This window comes from Lampris incognitus, chromosome 20, assembly GCF_029633865.1.
Source record: "Lampris incognitus isolate fLamInc1 chromosome 20, fLamInc1.hap2, whole genome shotgun sequence".
Classification (NCBI taxonomy): Eukaryota; Metazoa; Chordata; class Actinopteri; order Lampriformes; family Lampridae; genus Lampris; species Lampris incognitus.
Genome location: NC_079230.1, coordinates 23,275,043 through 23,298,656, shown reverse-complemented (window position 1 = coordinate 23,298,656; position 23,614 = coordinate 23,275,043). Strand labels below are relative to the sequence as shown.

The 23,614-nt window shown below is 47.1% G+C and overlaps 1 protein-coding gene and 1 long non-coding RNA gene across 2 annotated transcripts in view; one reads left to right on the top strand and one right to left on the bottom strand.

The window, feature by feature from the left end:
- The window catches only part of LOC130130756 (uncharacterized), a 22,617-nt gene extending 22,325 nt beyond the window's left edge, over positions 1–292 (top strand). The window contains exon 3 of the long non-coding RNA XR_008812181.1: positions 158–292. This is a non-coding gene — a long non-coding RNA (uncharacterized LOC130130756). The remainder of the gene's footprint in view (positions 1–157) is intronic.
- si:ch211-119e14.1 (uncharacterized) overlaps positions 1–20,872 on the bottom strand; it is a 22,030-nt gene extending 1,158 nt beyond the window's left edge. The window contains exons 1-2 of the mRNA XM_056300566.1: positions 20,772–20,872; positions 1–594 (exon numbers count right to left, since the gene is read on the bottom strand). The exon at positions 1–594 is cut by the window's left edge and continues 1,158 nt beyond it. Of these exons, the coding sequence (XP_056156541.1) occupies positions 1–594; positions 20,772–20,835 (658 nt within the window). The 5' untranslated portion in view covers positions 20,836–20,872. The remainder of the gene's footprint in view (positions 595–20,771) is intronic.
- Between the last annotated feature and the right edge of the window lie 2,742 nt (positions 20,873–23,614).

The window sequence follows — 23,614 nt, the reverse complement described above, 5'->3', positions numbered from 1 at the left end:
CGGACTCACAACGTACTTTTTCCACCTGATTACATTTGTCATCCTCACTGCTCTCACTGTGTTCATTCCTTTTCTCTGCTGTTTGCTTTCTCACCACATGCCCTTCTGCCCTGTCCTCCTCCTCCCACTGATCCTTGAGTTTGGCTCTTTCCTTCAGGTCGCAGCCCTCCATACTGGAGTAGTCATCCGAAGAGCTGTTTTCTACCCTCCTCTCATCACCTTCCTCCTTCTTTTCCTCCCCTTCCTCTTCTGCCTCACTTTCACTCAACTGGTTGCCCATCTCCACGTCCCCCGCCCCGTGTCCGACTTCGCACATCTCTTCGCCGGCCTCCTCCCTCATTCTGCTGCAGGGCCACAGCTGGATTCCTAAGAAGGACTCCAGGGCCATGGCTGCACTCCTCATCCGGTCCCGGACCCCACCCTCCTTATAGATCATGCGGCGGATGGTGTACTGTCCATTGGTATCCTTGTTCAACTTCTTGTACATGAAAATCAACAGCATCACCAGGACGGCAAGGAGCAAGGTGAGGGTCAGCACAATTTGAAAAGACGGGTTGTTGTAGATGACAATTACGTCCCCTGGATCCTTCGCGGCTAGAAAGAAAGAGACAGAGACAGAGAGATGAGTTAATCTTGGAAGCTGCTCTTTGAAATGTTGGGTCATCTGCATAACTGACAATTAAAGGATCATGATTCAGCTGAATCAGATTTATTGCCCGAGTATGCTTCCACATCAAGAAATGTGTCTCGCTTTGCCTCACATGGATTAACATTAGGCAAATATACAAATACGGCAACAGCAAAAAGTTGGGAATAAGGGAGGTTAAAGGGAAATTAATTGATTTTCAACTTTAATTCCAAGTATTAATTGTAGTGGTGGCATCTTTACAACACACACAATTCCAGTAGTCCACTATAACAAATGGCTTTCTTCCACCATCCACTGACGTCAGTGGATGGTGGAAGAACTACAACACAGACTGGGTGAGATGCTCGTTTGCTAATCTCCACTGGTGGAAAAACTGTCCTGCAATGCGTACTGGCACATGTAGACTATGTAGAGCAGCTCTCTTTGCAGAATGTCGATTTTTCCATCAAAATGAATTGCACTGAAACAGTTAAACTTTTAAAAGACTTGATAGACGACCAGCATCTACTGAGCATCCAGATTATAAGCAGCTAAATTACCCTTTAAACAATATTAATAGAGAGTGGTACGGATTAGAGAATACAGACAATAAAGAAACACCATTAGACTCATCATCCTCATCATCATCAGTTCTGTAACCAATGGAGGTCATAGGAGCACAGCTGATGCCTCAACAGGTTGAGTCATCATTGTGTTTCAGTAGTCGGAATACCTGGTGGTCCCTATCACATCTCCAGGTATGGATGGCCGTTGGTTCACAGAGGAACTCATCCGCCCTTTGACAGGTTTTGTTTTTAGTCCTGCTGGGTGTCCACACACCCTCCTCACAACAGTCCAAGGGTTGAAGTGGAGGTGCCGGTTTAGTCACCGACAACCCGATGGTTGCAGTTAAACGTCGTACCCAGGACGAAGTATTGGACTGAAGGTTTAATATTTCTCTATATCACACAGACACACTTGCCTTTGAGTATAAAATAAATACAGTACATTTGTACTAATGTAGCATTAACCTCTAAATAAACTGACAATAGAGCCATACCTGGATCAAATAATAATTGCAAAATACATTTTCTGATTCATTTTAGCCTACATGCTGGCACCTGAAAGGTGAACCCTACCCTTGACCCATTACAGTTTGCCTACTGTTCCAATAGAGCTGTAGATGATGCCATCTCACTTGCTCTGCCTACTGCTTTAGTACACCTTGAAAAGAAAAATACCTATGTTAGAATGTTATTATTGATTACAGTTTTGCTTTGAATACAATTGTACCATCCAGACTGGTGTTCAAACTCCAAGGTCTTGGTTTGGTCAACTCTATCTGTAATTGGCTATTTGATTTCCTGACAGGCAGGCCACAGACTGTGAGACTAGGTAAAACCTACTCATCTACATTAGTTCTTAGGACTGCCTCAGGGCTGCTGTCTCAGTCCCCTATTGTACAGTCTGTTCACACACGACTGTGTTGCCACATATGACAACAGCAGCATCATTACATTCACAGATGACACCACAGTGATTGAACTAATGAGCGACAGTGATGAGAGGGCCTCTCGGAGGGAAGTGGAAGATTTAACCATATGGTGCCATGCTAACAACCTCTCTCTAAATGCCAATAAGACAAAAGAAATCATTGTTAACTTTAGAGAGATCAGAGAAAATCACATTCCTGTTTCCATCATAGGGTCATCTGTTGACATTGTGGACAGTTTTAGATTTCTCGGTTTACACATCACAGGACCCTCACATGGTCTCTCAACACCAACTGCATCCTGAAGAAGGCGCAGTAGAGACTGCATTTTCTGAGGCATCTCAAGTGTTTTGGAATGAGTACCAAATATCTTCCGAACTTTTATCACAGTGCCATCGAAAGTGTCTTGGCAGGTTGTATATCACAGTGTGGTTTGGCAACCTGACTGCTCAGGACTGCAGACTGCCTCAAAGGACTGTAAACCACAGCAGCAAAAATCCCTGGCATGGAACTCCCACAACCTCATAATATTTACGCCACTCGTCGCAAAAGGAAAGTCCAAAATATCACGAAGGACACCAGCCACCCCGCTCGTGTTCTGTTCTCACTAAAAAAAAATGTTATCGAAGAATCAAATGACACACCACCCATCTCAGTAATAGTTTCTTTCCACAGGCAATCAGCTTGCTAAACAGCTGATGCACCTTACATTGTTGTATTATCATGTACTTTTCTATATTGTATATATAATATATGAATTCATTGTGTACATATTCTCTTTGTGTTTTTTGTTTTTGTTTTGTTTTGTTGGGGTTTTTTTGGGTGGGGGGGTCATTGTGTCCGTTGTCCTTGTATCCCTTCTGTTAAGACAGAGAGAGCCAGAGCACAAGAATTTCCTTTTATTGTAAATACATATGCACCCAGGACAAATTAATGGCTGCAAGAAAAGGCTTACCAAGCAGAGAAAAGTGTCTGAAGGGCAATTCAGTTCAATTAATGTATCATTTACTGATAATTAAACGTGTCTGTCACCATCTAAATACAAGCTCTCACATGGGTACTTTGAGTTGATTGTTATAACAAACGCTGAAAATAATTTTTGACGGCTAATTGAAACACATCTAATTGGGACGGACCTCCAACAACACTTTCCGAGAATTAGCGGAATCAGATTTATCAATTTATAATTCCCACATTGATGTTGTGTTAAGGCATTAATGTACTTGTACGTTCTGGGGAAATCCACTCGGGAACTCAAATGTCCTAACGGTTTGCTGTCAAAGCCGAAGGCTTAAATCTGTGGTGGAAGTTTTGCTTTCCTTTAAAGGGGCTTTTATGTGACCAGGAGGAGACCCACCGATGCACTCAGGATCTGAAAAGAAACACTTCATCGGTGAATTCAGATCGAAACTTTCTTGCTGCCCTCAGGTTGAAAGCGGAAGTACCTTGTTTCATCTCTTCAATACAGTTCTTTTTATCTTAAGGTATTTTAAATGTGCTGCATATGAGAGTTAGAACATTAAAATAGCAGCTAACAACTATTTGCCATGTAAAGAGATAGTGGAGTAATGGCGTTCTGAGCAGAAAATGACGTCACACTCCCTCTGTGTGTGTTGTAATTTGAGTTTCTGTGTTCTTTGTCTTCGGAGCCGGTCCGGCCGCACGTGCATGTTTAGAGCATGTGAGGTACCTAGCGTTAGCAGGATAGCTAGCAAGCTAATAGATAAGTTACATGTATTTAGGTCACCCTACAAATCGAAGAAATAGCTCCTTACCAAGCTTAATATGACAGCGCAATTAAAGTGTTGACCAACTCAGCCGTATGCTGTTTTTGTAACTGCTGACTCTTGGGTGTAGAAGTGCCATTTAAAATCTCTGTTCATCTGCAGCAGTAATTACATATTCACATTATGCAGTAACCGAAGCCCCAGTGAATTCAGTGGCCTTTTGGTGTGGTATTCACATCAAGTCCTTCAATCTTGATTGTGAACACCCAAGAGTCTCCTTATCTAACCACACAAATACAGTCGGTAATTTTTTTTTTAACTACAACATATTAACTGGACAGACGTGGTGCAAAAAGGCACTGTCTGTCTAGTTGATAGCCTGTATTTAAAAAGGGATAGTTCAATTTTTACTATGTGCCTTACTTAAATAGAGTCAGACAAACTCGAGGAGTCCTTTTTTATGTCTGTGTGTGCAGTTTAAAAGGGCACACTGAATAGTGAGTTTAGCCTAGCTTAGCACAACTGCTGGATGTCTATCGGGCAGGCCCTCTCAAAATAAGGGAAATACACTTCATTTGAAGTCGATCTTACTTTTTACTCATTACCCTAGCATCAACACATTTTCACAACCGATGTTTTCACAAGTACGCACAAAATCCTAAAAATTAGAATATAGTTTTGAACAATTTTCCATAATTCTCAATTTTCCATAATTCTTCTTACCACTTCCGGTGTGGAAGGATGGCGGCGCGGACTTGCGTTTGCGGCGGCCTCACCCAGTGTCAATTATGCAGTGTCTTTGTCCACGTCTTAGTTTGTGTCATCGTATGACCTTTTTTTTTAAATTTATTTCTGATTTTTCACTTTTTCTCTCAATTTAGTGGCCAATCGATCCCTATTTTAGTTCAGTGATTTGTTGATAGCGGCGATTTTATCTGCAAAAAATTGGAGAAATGAGTTGCATTGTTCAGGAGTAGAGTTGGAGAGGGCATCGGCATGGGGCTTGAGGAGGTTTTCACAGTGGAGAAGAGGGTGCAGGGGTTACGGCTGAAATCATTAATGATGGTGGAAAAATAGGCAGACTTGGCGGCAGTGAGGGCATCTTTGTAGGCAGAGAGGTGGAGGTTGTGGGCTTCTTGATGTACAGTGGGAGATGTTTTCTTGACGAGTCGTTCCAGTTGGCAGGCAGTCTGTTTCATTGTGCGGAGCTCAGGTGTGAACCAGGGTGCAGAGGTGTTGAAGGAGACTGTTTTTGTTTTGAGAGCGGCCAGTGTGTTGAGGGGGGCAGACAGAGTGCCGTTGAGGTGATTGGTGAGATCATCAGATGAGGTAGAGGCTGGTTCCAGGGGGAGAGCAGTGGAGAGCAGATCAGAGAGTTGGAGCGGGTCAATAGATTTAGTATTGTGGAATGTTATTTCTCTGAGGAGGTGTGACCAAGGAGTTGGGGATGGAATAGTGAACTGGATGAGATTATGGTCTGACAGAGGAAATGGGGATGAATGGATGTTGTGTACCGGTAGATTGACAGAGCAGACCAGGTCATGGATATGGCCTTTGACATGGGTGGGGAAATTGACGTGCTGGGTGAGGTTGAAATTGTCCAATAGTGATGAATTCTGATGCAAACTTACAGGTGGGTAAATCAATGTGGATGTTAAAATCACCAAGCAGTAGTACGTGTGAGGAGAGAGATGAGGCCATTGTGAGGAGTTCAGAGAGGTCAGACAGGAAAGATGGATTTGGTGTGGGTGGCCGGTGGATGAGAATGACAGCCATTGAGCAGGTTTTAAAGGCGAGGAATTCAAATGATGAGACGGCGGGGAGTGAGAGCTCAGTGGTCCTAAAATTCCGATTGAATAAAACAGCAAGACCACCTCCACGACGGGAGGGACGGGGTCTGCAGTTGTAGTCAAAACCAGGGGGGTATGCTTCGTTGAGGGAGAAAAAGTCGCCAGGTTGCTGCCAAGCTTCAGTGAGCAGGAGCAAGTCAAATGAATTATCGGTGATTGTTTCATGTAGGATAAGGGCTTTGTTATTTAGTGATCGGGTGTTAAGGAGGGCAAGGTTGATGGAATGAGAGGACAACGTAGTGGGGGCATGCTGGAGAGGTCTGAGGTTGCCCAGGTTGGCAGTGCCGGGAGGGGGGGGGGCGGTGGGAACATAGGGTTTGGATGAGGGATATCGTATTGGGGTTAGTGGAAGGATGTAGACGGTGTGAGTGTCTGGGGCCGCGATGGCGATAACGGCGGCAGCGGAGGATGCCAGCAGACCGAGCGGACGTGCGTGCAATAGAAGATAGCCGGTATTTTTTGTTGAGGGACAGCAGTTCATCGGAGTAGTGTAAGGGAGGAGGAGGGAAGCTAATCAGGGGAGAAAATAAAAAGGGAAACCAGAGTATTCTATGTAGTCGTAATAAGGGGGGTAACCTAAGTAAAAACAGAAGAGGGCAGCGTATTGGTTCCATGAGACGGGTGGGTTAATAACGTTGTAAACATAAGAGGGATGGCGCAGAGCATGGATGGGATGGGGCTAGCTACTCACGATATGAAGGGGAGTACCGCCAGGGATGGTGATGTCCAAATTATGATAGTCCCAATTGATGATGTTCCTAAGAGGGAGGGGTAGCTGAGCGGTTAGTGATGTCGCCTTGTGGTGCAGTACACCCCGTATCGAATCCCGCAGTGGGCAAGAAAATAACCAATTACAATGTATATATACATTTTAATTATGCAATTTTTAAAGTTTAACTTTGATTAATAGCCTTGAATGTTACTTATTTTGTCTTTGACATTATTAGAACCATATTGTTACATGCATGGATAAGTAGACACGTTGGCCCTTGGCTAACAAGTTGGCCCTTGGCTCTAGCAATGGCTAAGCAGATTTCACTAACCCGGGTTTTTTTTTAAATCCTCGTTTGGGGGATGAAGAGAAAGATCTGCACCAGGGACAAGAACAATCACATGATCCTCCTGAGACGTTTGTTGACCCCGAGAATGGAGGCGAAGCGATCACAGCCTTAACGACATCCAGTGAGTGTCATGCTAGCGTGCAGACACCACTTCTGAGGGGACCACTGCTGAAGCGCTAACCGCACCTTCGGATCTGTCAACCATAGAGGAACTAGCCACTCAACCAAAGCTGGTGACATTCCCGACAACCGTAATAGATGGAAAAATGCGCTTCTTCAACGCCCACTGGTATGACAAGTTCAAGTCGATTGAATATTGTGTAGTGGTTATGGGGATACATAATCCCCCTTATTGAGCTGGTAGGAACGTGAAGGTACAGCTGCTGTTTTCTCGGTTCGGGTTTACAGTGGTGCACTTCCGCTGCGCGGGTTTTTGGTTGTTGTAATGGTGGAAGGAATAAATGGTGCACGTTGTGTAGCCGAGAGAGAAAGTTGTCACGACTCCTGCTTGAGCTCCTCTATATTAGTCAGTCAAGAGACTCAATTTTTTGTAAAGCGTGCAGACATTTTCCTGAGCTGCACACCGGTGAGTTTACTTTTGTCAGAGATGGCTACACAAATTGGAAACGTATCAGGCAGGCCTGCGACAAACACCAGTCTAGCAAGATGCATGCTTCTGCACTCACTAAATTGCTGGCGTACAGGCATAGTCGCATGCAAGGCAGGATAGTTTTAAATCAACTGCACGGTGATTCCATTTCATTCATAGAGCGCAACATGTTAAAGTTGTATTAGACATCGCTATGCTGGGTGCCAAGATGGAAACTCCTCTTAGAGGGCACCGGGAAACAGAGGAAGTGCTCAATAAGGGGAATGTTTTGGAGCTTATTCGAGTTCATGTCAAAGTATGATCCAGAAATTAAAACTGGATTGATGGAACTGCCACGAAATGCCACTCTCATGAGCCACCACATTCAAGACGAACTGCTTGAGGCTGCCGCTTCACTGCTACTTCGAAAGATAAAAGCTGAACTGCACGAGCAGCCTACATATTTTGCCATACTTGCTGACGAGTTTAAAGATCTATCGAAACGCGAGATAATTACTGTATGTATTCGAGTCATTCGTGGGGGGGGGGGGTAATCAAAGAACGAGAGGTAGGCTTTGTTGAAACTGGAGAATTGTCTGCTCAATGAATATCACAGAGGATCCTTGAAATCCTTGAACCACTCGGACTGGACCCTTCTCTCTGCGTCGGACTCTGTTTCGATGGTGCATCGGTAATGTCAGGGCACAGGGGAGGGGTGCAACCTCTCCTGAAAAAGATGTTTCCGAGAGCCGTCTATGTACACTGCAATTCTCACTGGCTTAATTTAGTGCTTTGTTCTACTGAAGTGTCTGGCACGTTAGCACTTTTTTGACGTTGTTAATCAAATACACGACTTCTTCACTGGGGCCCAGAGGCATGCTCGGTTCCTGGAGCTACAAAAGGAGATGCATCCAAACCGTCAGTGTATGGAGCTGGAGCGATCGTGTGAGACTAGATGGAGCTCTAAATCAGGGTCAGTGCATAAAATTTTAGAATTGCTGGATGTGTTACTGGAGGCGCTAGCTGAATACGCCGAATCAAGTGAACAGACTAAACTAGATGCTGAGCAGCTATTACAACAGGTGCAAACCAAAAAGTTCATTTTCATGCTCGTTGCATTTTGCAAGCTGTTTCAGAGCAGTGATTTCGCCACAAAGGGGTTGCAGAGTGTAACAGACTGCATCTCCTTAACTGAAACATTAAAAGCTACTTATGCCACTTTCCGGGATGATTCGGATGGAGACTTTGATAAAGTACTCAGATTGACGGAGGAGTTAATGGAGAAGCATGAGATAGCATGCTGGGACGTCACTACTTCTCGTGAGCGCAAGCTACCTGCCAAGTTCCATCAGTCTGTAGTCACCACAACGCTGGGGAAAACGTCCCATCCAGAATAATTACGATTTAAGGGCGCCGTGGAACTGTGTTCTAGACAGACAGATAGCTGAATTGAACTGTCGATTTAAAGACAACACTTGTGGAATAATGCAAGCTTCCTTCTTCCCTGGATCCGCCACTTTAAGGCATGAAAGAGCTGTTGCAAGCTCCATGCAATTTGTATGGGATTACAGTCAGTGAAGCTGAATTTATTTTTTACCCAATACATCAAGGGCAAAAGTGGTAAAGAGAACTCCCCTTTACTAATTGAATTGCTAGATGCCTGCCCTGCAGATATTTTCCCCAATATGAACTGCCTGTTAAGAGCCATCATTACACTGCCTATAACGTCTTGCAGTGTTGAGAGACTATCATCGATGATGATTGGACGCTTGAACAACTTTTGACTTTTGAACGAGAACTAACAGACACACTGGATTATGACGATATCATCAGCATTTTCAATTCAAAACCTAAACGACTCCGCCTTGTATAGGCTACCGATAAGGTAGGCAGCAAGTGGTTTCTTTAGTCTGGCCCGCTGTGGCTTGATTGTTATCGCAGCCTCGAGTGAGTTCTGATTTGGGACTGTTAATACTACTGCCCGTTATGCCTCATGGGAATCGGGACTGTATTGGTCATTTAATTTGTTATTCCTGTTCGAGCACCAATGAGTTTATGCAACATCTTATTATTATGTGCCCTGTTATGTTCTGTGGCTATAGCTAGCCATTCATGTGTCTGGCTCGGTTTGGTAGCATGTTTCACCAACGCAACAACTGCTATGCTATCAGATCAGATATGTCTATGGGCCTACAAATTACAAATAAACTGAATTTTATGAATGCCGTTTTGTGTGAAGTCCTTCTTTCGCTCTTGAACACCATCATGTAACGTTAGTCTAAATAATCATGATTGTTTACAGTAGCAGACGCTTTTATCCAAACGAAGTACAATGACAATAACAATATACAACAGCCATACAAAAGTAGAATACAAATACAATTATCAACTACTTGTAGAAATATACAATAGAAACATAAATCCAATTTTAACAACAATGACTATATGACTATACTACTAAGACTATATAGTAGGAAGAACGAACAGTACTAGGTAGCTTAAGCCAAGTCGATCTTTAATTATAATCATGTGTGGTTAAGCGGTGGTGAGCTGGCCCACCTGGATTTAATCCAGGCCCACCTATCAGTCACTTTCTGGATCCGCCACTTATCCGATGGCCCAAGGACCACGGCCCTGCCTTGAGCTGCGCCTGAAGAGGAAACACCGAGGGCGGTCTGACAGGACGCGGAAGCGGAAGCGGGGCAGGCTAAGCTAACTGCTAGCCCATGCAGACCGGCAGTTCCCACAGTCAACCTGGCTGGCGTTCGTTCTCTGGGCGGTGGAGTTTTTACACTGTGTTGCACTGGGTGGACTGTGTTGTTGGCTGTTTTTGCTTTGTTCTCTCTGTTTTTGTACGTTTATGGTGATGGTGTTTTTGGAGGTTTTTGGATATGTTTTTGTCTTTTGTGTTGCACTGCTCTTGCCTGGGGTAAACGGAAGTTGGTTTCTTTTGTGCACGTACTAGTACATAAGATGAAAAGAAATAAATTGTTCCTGGTTCCTGATAACGTCTTTAAGCATGCTCAACAATCCAGGTAAGGGAATCAAAGAAAGTTGAATCAGTTCATCTGGACACAACTGAGAGAGAGTGACATCGTCAATCTCAAGTGATTACAGGTTTCCCCACCCTTATAAACAATACAGCGGCATAACGACAGAAAACAACGACCGGTTTCCTATGCAAATAAATTCCCGTGACCATTAACTAGATTTACAGTGGCAATGCGTACTATTCACAGAGAATTGGGGAATAGTTGCAATCACAGCATTGTGATATGGTGACAGATATACTCTGAGCCCCCCCCCCCCCCCCATCTGTTCAGCGATGGTCGTTCCCTCTTCACATAGAGGGCCTCTTCGACTCCCCGTTCAAACCAGCGTTCCTTCCTATCGAGGATGTGCACATCCTCTCATCCTTCTTGCCATTGTAACTCCAGTTAAGGGTCACGGGAATTTGCATATGAAACCGATCGTTGTTTTTGGTCGCTATGCCACTGTTGCTTATAAGACTGGGGGGGGGGGGTGCCTGCAGTCAGTTGAGACTGAAGAGGTCACTTAGATGAGTGATGAAACGTTTCTCCCAGTAAACGCTGTGTCCAGATGAACTGACTCAGCTTTCTGTATTTTCCATCTCAGTCTTCTTCTAGGCGGACAATGACGCATATCAGTCGTCCACAGTGGAGGACAACAGATACACACGTAGTACAGGAAAAAAAATTGTGTAAAACTTTAATCTAATTTTCAGGATTTTTATTGTATCTGTGACATTGGTTAAAGCTGCCAGTAGCTAATGTAACGGGGGCAGTCCTATGGTGTCCTATGCTGTTCAGCCTGCTGCACGCCCGTCACTCTCATCATTAGCTCTGCGTTGTGTTCTATTTTGGGTGGGGCCCTCAGTCTCCATCATCATCATGATCAAAGAAGGAGGGGGGACACACAGGACTCTATTTGGCCCACCTTGCCATTTATTTTGGTTTCAAACCCTTCGACAAACGTCCGGTCCTCCAGTTGGAGCGGTGTTTCTTACGGACGTGGGGGTCGAAGCTCAACCACTGCCCGGACTTCACTCGTGTGCGTTAGAAGGAGAAACCGTCCACGGGACTCCGATGTAAGAAAGGATAAACAAGTATTTTATCCCACAGCTTGCAGTATCTTCTTACAGGTATACTCAAGGTTACGTTCTCCTCAATCAGCAAAAACTGTGCTATGGTAAGAAACACGCGTGGCTCGGCTCGGTCGCTGCTTGACACTCCTCCCACAAAACAAAAATGGCCTCTCCCGCGTTCCCTCTTCCGTGTACCCACAAGACCTCTCTCTTAAAGCGACAGTACAAGTATATGACGGTCGTTATAAAACATACATAAAAGTAAATAATGACATAAAATAAAATGTAGTAAACACAAATAACAGCACACAGACAGGATTTGGTGATATTTCATACTCAAACAAAATAAAATAAAAACATTAATTTTAACCTGGTTACATTCACCCCTCCTGAAATTCACCAACTTCCTGACAGCAGGATAAAAAGAGAAAGAGGAAAGGAAAAGCCCATCACTGACTACTGGCACAAGTGAAAAGAAGGACCTAGTCCTCCAGTCAACTTAGGAGCTACCTCGGTTACGAGGTCCAGAAAATAATGAGGTTGATCAAGTCTCAGAATTCCCTTAGATCAATGTGACGCCTGATACGCCACACCACGCACTTGGCCCAAAACAACCCTGTCTGATAGACACCTAATAACTCACATTAAACTAGTTTGAATGACTCCAACCTCCATCAATGTTCAAACCCTCACACTCCGTAGAAATGGCATCTGAGCCATAGATTCTATTAACCTGTTCACTGACCTCACCACCCTCCCTGTGCGTGTCCTAACCCGACCATCGCTCTCTACTTGTGTGCGTGAGACAGTGCGAGCTGCAACATCTGTATCGAGTGAGGGTGGTGCCCCTGTGTGCGAATCAGTGTGAGATATAACACCTACATCGAGTGAGTGTGATGCCTCAATGTGTGGTGCGTGTGTGTTGGGTGGAGACTGAGCAGTGGCCCCCACAGGACTGACTACCAGACGAGACGGAATGAACTCTTCCGCTTCTGCCCACTCAGATCTAGGCGAGTCTCCACGTGATGAGACTGCTAGCCCCACTGCATCCCCTGAGACCGTCAGGCCATCTGCACTGTCCTCCTCATCGGAGGAGGACAGTGGCTGTACTGGACTCCTCACCCTGATCTAACTCAGGAAGGGGCAAGAAGTTGACCTCCAACAAACGGTTCCTGTGCACCACCCTGGTGTGCCCCTCTGCATCCTGAATCTTGTAGACGTGGATATTGGGGTTGACACCGACAACCGTGTACACTCCGTTCTCCCATTTGTCAGCCAACTTTCTCTTCCCTCGCTCACTCTGGTTCGCAACCAAAACACGATCCCCGACAGACAGGACAGTGCCCTTGGCGTGTCTGTTGTACTGTCGCGCCTGATGCTGCTGCTCAGCCGTGGAGTGCTTCTGAGCGATCTCCATTGCACTCATTAGACAGTAAAGCAGAGACTGAGCATAAGAGTCATAGTCAACAACGTGAGGGTCATGCAAAACCTGCCTGAACATAACATCCACCGGCAGTCTTGGGACACACCCATACATCAGGAAGAAAGGCGCGTAACCCGTGGTCTCGTGAACAGTGGCATTGTACGCGAACGTGAGAGAATGGATCTGCTGAGGCCACTGTTGCTTCTGCTGAAGCGGAAGGGAACGGAGCATATTCCCCATCGTGCGATTAAACCGCTCTGTCCCGCCATTACCCATAGGATGGTAGGCCGTCGTGTGGGACTTCGCTACACCCGCCAACCTGAGAAGCTCTGCAATCAGGTTGCTCTCAAAGTTTGTGCCCTGGTCAGAATGTATTCTCTCCGGAAACCCGTAAACACAGAATACATGATCCCAGAGTTTCTTGGCGACCTGCTTCGCTGTCTGATTGGCGCAGGGGAACGCGTGAGTAAGCTTAGTGAAGTGGTCAGTAACCACTAGGACATCGACCGACCACTGCTTACTGTCCTCAGCGGACCAGAAATCCATACACACAAGCTGCATCGGTGCGGAGGTTTTAATGCTCTCCAGGGGCGCGCAAGCAGCTGGCTCTGGGGTCTTCCCAAACACACATCTCCGACAGCATCTGACATATGCTCTGATATCCCTCTCCATGTCAGGCCAATAAAAACGCTGCCTTGCAAGAGAGAGAGTACGGTCCTGGCCCTGATGACCAGCGTGATCGTGGATGCCAGACAGTGCCTTGTCTTTCAGACTCAGAGGTAAAACATACTGAGACCTCCTCTGCTTGGACACTGGGTCCTTTGTCACCCTGTACAAAACACCATCATTGACTTCCAACTTCTCCCACTGTTTCAACAGCCTGAGGACCTTCTGGTCAGCACCATGCCTCTCACGTCTCGATGGCCGCTTCCGAACAGCGACAAAGGGCAACACCTTGGAGATGCAGGGGTCCTGCTCCTGACTCAACCTGAGCTCCTCGGTGGATAACATTGGCAGTGTATCCTGACCACCCGACAGATGCTGAACGTGCTGGACCAAACTGAGTGCTGTGAATACTGATGCATCAGGCCAGTCACATTTGGCTTGACAAAAAGCCCTGACCTCAGCTGCATCACAAGCAAACCCAGATCGCGCACTACTCACTGTTTGGGACTGGCAACTGAGTCTGAAAACATCCTGCACAGAGTCCCCCTCAACCCCGTCGGCTTCCTGAACAAGGGCCGGGTAGGGCTCCCTAAGTAGCCTCTGACTGACGGGCTTGGGAAAAGGGTCGCGACTCAACGCATCCGCCACCACGTTTTTGTTCCCTGGCAGGTGTTTGAGATCGAAGGTGTAAGACGCCAACTTAGACACCCAGCGGATCTCACACGCGTCAAGCTTCGGCTTCGTTAGGAGATAAGTCAGCGGATTATTATCTGTCCAAACGGTGAAGCTTTGACCCTTCAGCTAGTGGCTGAACTTTTCACAAACACTCCACTTCAGCGCCATGAACTCCAGTCTATGAGCTGGATACTTCCGCTGTGAGGCACTGAGGGACTTGCTCGCAAAACCAACAGGTCTGGCCTTGGACTCTCCTCGGGGCACTTGAGGCAGCACCGCACCAAGTCCGTCCAAAGACGCATCGACTGACAAAATGAAAGGCACCTCAAAGTCTGGATGGGCAAGCACCACACACTCCAGTAACATCGTCTTCAACAGATCAAATGCTTCCCCACATTCCGCCGTCCAGTCTGCGGAGGTAAGCTTACGGAAGCTGCCATGGGGCTTCTTATCCTTAGCTGACCTCCCCCTCCTCTTTTGTCCAGCTGTAAGGGCGAACAGGGGCTTAGCCACGGAGTAGCAGTTCGGGAGGAAATGCTGGTAGTAAAATACCATACCAAGGAAAGATTTGATCCTACGAACAGAAGGCGTGCACCCATCACCTTCCATGAGATCCTGCACTGTCATGTTGGAGATTACCTCTACTTTGGAGGGATCGACAGACACACCTCCGCCATCAACCACGTGGCCCAAAAACCGCACCCGCTTCTGCAGCAGATGACACTTTTTTGGAGCCAGTTTCAAGTTGTTCTCCCTCAACCTCTGAAACCCAGTGCGGAGCCTCGACAGAGCCTCAACCTCTGACGGCGCGAAGACAAGAAGATCATCAAGATAGCACAAAAGCTTCGTGAAGTTCAGATCCCCAAAGATCCCAATCATCATTCTCATGAAGGCTGCAGGGCTATTACAAAGGCCCTGTGGCATGCGATTGTATTCATGCAACCCAAGGGGAGTCGTGAAAGCAGTGTACTTCTTGTCCTCTTCATGCATTGGGATGTTTAAGAAGCCAGAGGTGAGGTCCATCGTACTAAAGAGGCAGTTACCACCCAGCGCGGCAAGACAGTCCGACTGGTGTGGCAAGGGATGAGCGTCTTTCAAGGTCCGAGCATTCAGCCATCTGAAATCAGTGCAGATCCGAAGCCCGCCATCCTTCTTCCACACCATAACCAGCGGTGAAGCGTATGCGCTCGAGGACTTCCGGATAATCCCTTTCTCCTCCATATCAGTGAGAACCTGTCTCAACTTCTGATAGTGGGCTGGGGGAACCCTCCTGTAGGGCAAGCGAAAGGGGCACTCATCCACCAGATGGATGCGATGTGTGTATCCTGTGACCTCGCCAAAGTCCAGAGAGTCCCTGGAGAAGATGTCATGGTACTCGGTGAGCAGCTGAGTGAGCTGGGACTTGCATGCCTCACTAACCTGACAGGAGCTGAGGTCAATGTCACTGAGTCCGAGCTCTGACAAACTCCTAGCCGGCTGGACAGGGGGACAGGCACTACCTGTGGCGTTGGACTAATGCCTCCCCGCAACTGATTGCAGTCCCTGGAAAACATTAAAGTCCTCAATCGCCAAGCATGGAAACACATCAGCCAACTTGCAGTTCCTTTTCAGCGTGATGGCTTTGTCAGATGGATTGACAACAGTCATGGGTACCCATCTATCACCCCAGAGCGGTGTGACAAGTCGACCTACGAGGACACCGCGTGGCATGGCCTTGGAGTCTGTCGGCTCCACAACAACAGTGCTTCCAGCTGACATAGGCACCTTAGCAGGAAGTCTGCCCCAGACTAAGTGCTCGTGCCTCGGTAAGAGTGCCACGGCCTGGGTGAGCTTAACAGTACCTATCTTCTCAGGAACTGCACCACCCCTCCAGTGCTCTACATTCATGAACATGGACAAGAACTGTTCAACGTCAGGACTAGATGGATGTTCCTGTCTGCACGCGATGTCCCAGTACTCAGTACCACTCTTGAGTACATGGGCCACATGTTTAATGATGTTTGTGCCGACTATCAGATCATCATGCTGACAGGGCACGACCAGAGTGGGTATGACAAAGGAAACACCATAAAGCTGCATGTTGAGGTCATAAAATCCATCAGGCCTAGTCTCCAGACCACCGCAGCCAATCAAGACAATGTTCTCTTCAGGCTGCTGCTTCTCAGGTAAAACACCCCCAGAGCGGAGCTTCTCTACTGCATTTTCACTGATACTGCATGACATAGAGCCAGTATCCAACATGCCATTAAGCTGCACACTCTGGTTGACAAGAACAGGAGCATAGAACAAGTCACTGAAAGCCTGAATCCTCTGTGTCGCCTGAATGACCATACGGGAACCCTGAGGTGCTTTGGCACACTTGTCTTCATACAAGTGAGCCAGGTCGGAGACATCAGTGAGGGATACATCTACTTTACCCACACCATCCCTATCTAGGTGTGGGTTTAGTAGTTTAACGGACGAGACTGATGACCAGCTCTTCCACCAGGCTGAGAACGGAGCTGGTTGGGCGGCTGAGGGTGAGGACAGTCCCTCTTCCAATGACCAGGAGACAAACAGTTTATACATCGGTTCTCCCGGCTGCAGTGGGAAAATGTGGAGTGATCCGGAGACTTACAAACCCTGCACAACCGCTGCGGTGCGTCTGGCACCTGCCCTGCGGCGCTAGCTGGCGGTTGAGTCTGCGTCGGTGTCCGGACTGCAGCGCTGACTGGAACCTGAGTCTGCATTGTGACCAAACGGTCTAGCAAGCTCACCAAACTCCTCATATAGTCATCACCGCCAGAGACAGGTGCAGGAGATGGTGTAGGAGACCTTGCACAAAATGGTGTAGGAGATGACGCATGAGCCGGGACGGGAGATGGCACCACCGGCACGGTCGTGTTCAAGTCGGGAGCCACGTCGACAACAGGGACATGAACCTGTGAATGGAACCTACACTCTACCACGCCTGCTTCACGTTGTCCACCTGCAGCAACACGGGACTTCCTCTCCAGCATGTGCTCATCAAGCCTCTCTTGGATCTCGCTAGCAGACCATTTCCCTGCGGACTTGAACTTAAAAACATTGGCAAGAGACTGATCTGGACAGTGTTTGATAAACATCATGCTTACCTCGTGGCTTGGCTCTTCAATACTACGGCCTTGCCGCTTCAAGCATTCGTCAGCCACCTCCACTGTCTTATTAAGTCTAATCCAATACTCCATAGCGTCCTCACCTGGCTTGGGCAGCGTACTGTAAAAGTCCGCCAGGGGCATGCTCGAGTATGTGAGGTCAATAAAGTGTTGCTTCAGTACATCAGAAATAATGTGGGGGTTCGCTATGTGGTCGACAGATGTGTTGCGCAGCTTTATCCTCACCACGTCCCCTGCTTTCCCCATAAGCTTAGCTAGAATCTCATGTGACTGCTCATTAACTGGAATGGCTCGCTTCCTCAAATACAAAGTCATAAGGCTCTCCCACTCATGAACTGTAAACTTATCAGAGCTATCGCCCCTGAAAATAGGAGGCTCCCTAGCGTCTGTCTGCATTACTACTCTAACACTAGGCACTGTCTCCGAACACTGTTCAGCAGACCTAGCACTGTCTGTGTGTGTGTTTCTAAGCATTTGTGTTTCCTGCAGCTTAGCAGTGATTGACTCTCCTATCTTCTCTGCTAACTGAGTAATGAGCATGGCTAACTCACCCACTGGCTGCTCGCTGTTACCTAGCACAGCCCCTTCGCTGATACCTGGCCTGGCCCGTTCTACGTAGCGTGTGGAGGTGAACTGAGGAGTGCCAAATGTGGTCGGGTCTCTAGGTCCTGGTGCTCTGGTGTCTGGTTCCCCGCCCTCTAAGAGCTGCCCGAAACTCCTACCTACACCTAGCCGTAAACCCCCACCCACATCTAACTGGTACCCCCTCTCCATAGCACACTGGCGATCCAAAAGATCCTGATCAGCAATGTTACCCCCACCTACGTACGAACCACCCTCTGCCATGTTCCTACCTCTAACACTCAGATAAAATAAAATAAAAAAGTGAAAAGCTCAATTCATTTAAATAATTGAATCTAGAAAGCACTAAGAGATTGAAACAATCACATACAATCAACAAATTCACCAATAGATTAATCACATATGCACATATCTAGTAGTTTACATCAATAGATTATTCACACGAGTCATTCAATCACATCAACATTAACTTTTTTCCTTTTTTTTTTCTTCGTGTGTTTTTCTTCCTTCAATATATACAAATGTCCTGTTCACAAGCCCAGTCCATGGTAACCACAGCTATGACTGTCCAGTGTCCACACAGCTCAACTCCAGTCCACTGTAACATGAGTGTACAGTCTATAGAAATACCTGAGGACGTCTGGGGCTTGATGACGACAGCAGCCTCCCGCGGCGAGCAACTGATGTCGCTCTCAGGATCCAGGAGGGTCACGGCACCAATGTAACGGGGGCAGTCCTATGGTGTCCTATGCTGTTCAGCCTGCTGCACGCCCGTCACTCTCATCATTAGCTCTGCGTTGTGTTCTATTTTGGGTGGGGCCCCAGGTGTTGTGGGGGGCCCTCAGTCTCTCATCATCATCATCATCATCATGATCAAGGAAGGAGGGGGGACACACAGGACTCTATTTGGCCCACCTTGCCATTTATTTTGGTTTCAAACCCTTCGACAAACGTCCGGTCCTCCAGTTGGAACGGTGTTTCTTACGGACGTGGGGGTCGAAGCTCAACCACTGCCCGGACTTCACTCGTGTGCGTTAGAAGGAGAAACCGTCCACGGGACTCCGATGTAAGAAAGGATAAACAAGTATTTTATCCAACAGCTTGCAGTATCTTCTTACAGGTATACTCAAGGTTACGTTCTCCTCAATCAGCAAAAACTGTGCTACGGTAAGAAACACGCGTGGCTCGGCTCGGTCGCTGCTTGACACTCCTCCCACAAAACAAAAATGGCCTCTCCCGCGTTCCCTCTTCCGTGTACCCACAAGACCTCTCTCTTAAAGCGACAGTACAAGTATATGACGGTCGTTATAAAACATACATAAAAGTAAATAATGACATAAAATAAAATGTAGTAAACACAAATAACAGCACACAGACAGGATTTGGTGATATTTCATAATCAAACAAAATAAAATAAAAACATTAATTTTAACCTGGTTACACTAACGTTGAACATTCCGATGCAAGTCCTTCCGCCTCCCTCTCTCTGCTGCCTCGTATCACTCCGCCACGCCCCTCCCACCCAACGTCGCTCTTCAACAGGAAATGTCAAAGCAAGACTCGAGAACTTGTATTGTAGTTGATAATCTATCCATTCATCCCTCCCTCCATCCATCCATCCATCCATCCATCCATCCATTAGGTGACCCACTGGTCTACCCATGTAGAATTGTTTTTTTTCGGTGAATCTCTTAGTTACACGAGTATTGTTCAAGTGAAGCAGCTATTTCGAGTCGGTCTTGCTGATTTTTAGGGTTGAGGTTACAACCACAGGGGACTGGCAGGGCGGGGCGGAGCGAGTACGCGCGCGTCCTCGTTTGTAGAAGAGCCATAGGCAGGCCTTCTCTGAAATGACCCGTGATTGGCTAAAATCTTCTGTTCCGGCTAGATTGTCGGAAGTCTGAATACCGAGCAAAGAGGAGGTGCCTAAGGTTATTGCGGAATGTTTTGCCCAATAACGCAAAAAAAAAAACAACAAAAACAAAAACCCAAAACTATGCCTACCCCAGTTTTAAGAAAAAAAATTAAACTCTAGGCCAACCAACCAATTAAAATCAGTAACGATCAGCTTCGGAGAAGTGCTTTCAGACATTCAAAAGGTGTCCACGAATTGTTTTTACTGACTCTATGTAAGTAGAACACATAGCTAAAAAAAAAAGTGGAACCGAGCTATACTTAAAAATAAGCAGTACTTTATAATTTTCATGTGCAATAGAGCTGTATCAACAGCTGTTAAGGAAGTGTCTGTGATGCCTCGATTCGGCTTAACTAGAAAGAAATAAAGAAACTGTGGTGAGTGACAGGAAGCTGCAGGAGCTCTTATCTTTCTGGTTTCCTGTCTAATTCGCCCACATGAGTCAGCCTGCAAAAGCAAGAAACTCACAAGCCATCGGAGCTGAAATTAAACTTTGATACACGTAGCAAAATCCCGCCCACTCAAACGGATATGCAATTAACCTCCGATTACAATTTGAAATAAGCAACAAAAAAGGATCTTGCATTTTGCATGCTATACCGTGTTTGTGCTAACGGCATAATACGTGTAAGTGGAGTAAACTGTGAATGCAGATAGACTGAGAGCAGGGAATGCAAATTTAGATCCGGTGCACCGGGAACTTTTAGTCAAAAGATGATGTAAGTAAACATGATATGGTAGCGAATATACATTTGTGAGACTGACGCTCTCAAACATAAAATGAAAAAAGTTGCAGTATTGGCAGCAGTAATATTCTGTGTAATAAAATGAGAAATATTGGATCGCAGAAATTATGAGCAATAATACTGGCATGGAATCACACGGGACTACTGTAAAAAATGCCACAAAAAACAAAAATCTTACCCATCTTGCCTTTGTTTAACTTCAGGAGAAACACCAAGAATGGCAAATAAGTGGCTTGTGTCATGCGCTTCTTGACAAACTAAAGGATGTCGATGTTGTGCGTGAGAGTGAGTGTGAGAGAGAGAGAGAGAGAGAGAGAGAGAGAGAGAGAGAGAGAGAGAGAGAGAGAGAGAGAGAGAGAGAGAGAGAGAGAGGGTAATGATGCATACACTACGATGAACTGGCAGAGAGAAGAGGGGTGTGGTTGAAGAACCACTTGGAGTGGCAAACGTGTATGCGTGCGCGCACACATGCACGCACAATTCAAAGTTATATTTCAAGTTTATTGACAGGCCACTAAGTCATTAACTTTAAAGAAGAAAAAGAAGAAGAAAAAACACCTAACACTGTCAAATAAAATACACAAATCTGTGAAAATTATAAAGGTACCTAGGGCTGCTGGGGTGTCAACATGTGATATAGTATATATATATATATATGTGTGTGTGTGTGTGTGTGTGTGTGTGTGTATATATATATTTCATGTCCCCAGCCTCGGCGAGAACTTCTTCCGGAGGTGGGAGTTGAAGACCTCGCGGACAGGGGCCTCCGCCAGACGTTCCCAGTTCACCCTCACTACACGTTTGGGTTTGCTAGGTCTGTCCGGCAGCCTTCCCCGCTATCTGATCCAACTCACCACCAGGTGAGTGTCCAAAACATACCGCCGCAGATCTGATGACATGACCACAAAGTCTATCATCGATCTTTGGCCTAAGGTGTTCTGCTACCAAATGTTTTATTTTTATTTTATTTTATTACTTTATTGATCCCCGTGGGGAAATTCTTCCTCTGCATTTAACCCATGCTAGCTGTGTAGCTAGGAGCAGTGGGCAGCTGCTGTGCAGCACCCGGGGACCAACTCCAGTTCGCCATGCCATGCCTCGGTCAGGGGCACAGACACTTATGAACTACCTTATGTTCGAACATGGTGTTTGTTATGGCCAATCTCGCTCGGGTTCAGATCGAGGAGGCCGTTCCTTTCAATCACGCCCCTCCAGGTTTCTCCATTGTTGCCCACGTGAGCGTTGAAGTCCCCCAGCAGAACTATAGAGTCCCAAGGCGGAGCCCTATCCAAGACACCACCCAGAGACTCCAAGAAGGCCGGATACTGCTATTCGGTGCATAAGCACACACAACAGTCAGAGCCTTCCCCCAGCGACTCACAGTCATATAGAGGCGACCCTCTCATTCCCCGGGGAGAACTCCAACACGGCGGCGCTGAACCGGGGACTTGTGAGTATCCCACACCCGCCCGGCGCATGCCACCTTGGCCAACTCCGGAAAAGTAATGAGTCCAGCCCCTCTCCAGGGGTTTGGTACCAGAGCTCATGCTGTGTGTGGAGGTGAGCCCAATTATATCTAGTTGGTACTGCTCCACCTCCTGCACCAGCTCAGGCTCCTTCCCTGCCAGATAGGTGACATTCCACGTCTCGAGGACCAATCTGAGATGCCGGAAGTCGGCACGCCCTGGTCCCCGTCTTTGCCTCCCGCCCGGTCTTTATTGCACCCTACCCCAATACTCATCCCCGCATGTGGTGGGTCCATGGGGTGGTGGCTCCATGTTGTTTTTTCGGGCTGGGCCCAGTCATCTGGAGGGAGCTCGGACATCCGGAAGGAGCTTGGAGTAGAGCTGCTGCTCCTTCATGTCGAAAGGAGCCAGCTGAGGTTTTAGGATGCCTCCTGGGCGCCTTCCTTTGGAGGCTTACCGGGCATGGCCAACTGGGAGGAGACCCCGGGGTAGACCCAGAACTACATGGAGGAACTACAAGTCCGTTCTGGCCTGGGAATGCCTTGGGATCCCCCAGGAGCAGCTGGAGGGCATTGCTGGGGAGAGGGACGTCTGGAGTGCCCTTCTTAGCTTGCTGCCACCATGACCCTACCCCAGAGAAGTGGCTGAAGATGAATGTATGAAAAAAATAATAGACCCCAGTTTTCAAGTGTGGAGTTCCAGGAGCTCGCGAGGCAGCTCGACTTCAAGTACTGCACATCCAGCCCTCACCAACCACAGGGCAATGGGCACGCAGAGAGCCATACAGACAGCAAAGAAAATTCTCATGCAAGAAGATCGTGTGATGGCTCTAATGAGCTATACTCCCTGCTCCACCACAGGCTAAAGCCCAGCTGAGCTGTTGATGGGGAGAAAAATCAGAACCACACTCCCCACTTTGGAGAAAAATCTCCTGCCAAAATGGTCCAGCAAAATAGCTGTGAAAGAAAAGGATGGGAGGGAAAAGGCTAAACAAGCTCACTACTTCAAACGCCATCATGGAGCCAGGCCCTTACCTGCCCTGCGACCAGGAGATGTTATATTCTGCAAGTTGGACCATGAAAAGTCGTGGTCTTTGCAAGCGGTGATCTCAAGCGAGAGCACCACCATCCTTCGTCATCAGGATGCAGCAAGGAACAGGGCTGAGGCGGAACCGCCGTCACCTCCAGCCCATCCCAGCAGCGCCCGGAGAGAGCACAGGTACAGACATCCACTCTGACGGAGCCACCATGTTAGAGACAGTTCCTGTCAGTCAGTGTGGCTGCACCCACAACCCCTCTACTGTGACCAGATCTGGACAGGTGTGCAAGCCAGTCGACAAGCTTGACCTGTAGACAAGTGCGATCGTATGGCCTCTGGGGGGGGTGGGAAGGACAAAAGTGTACTTAAAAAAGGGGGGGGGGGACAAAAGGAAAGTTGTATTGACATTGATGTTGATAATGTTTATGAAACTGTAACCCTTGGATGAGTAAGAAAGAGACCGGTATATGTTGAAATGTCTCAATTGGAGTTAATCTTGATTCATGATATGTGCTGT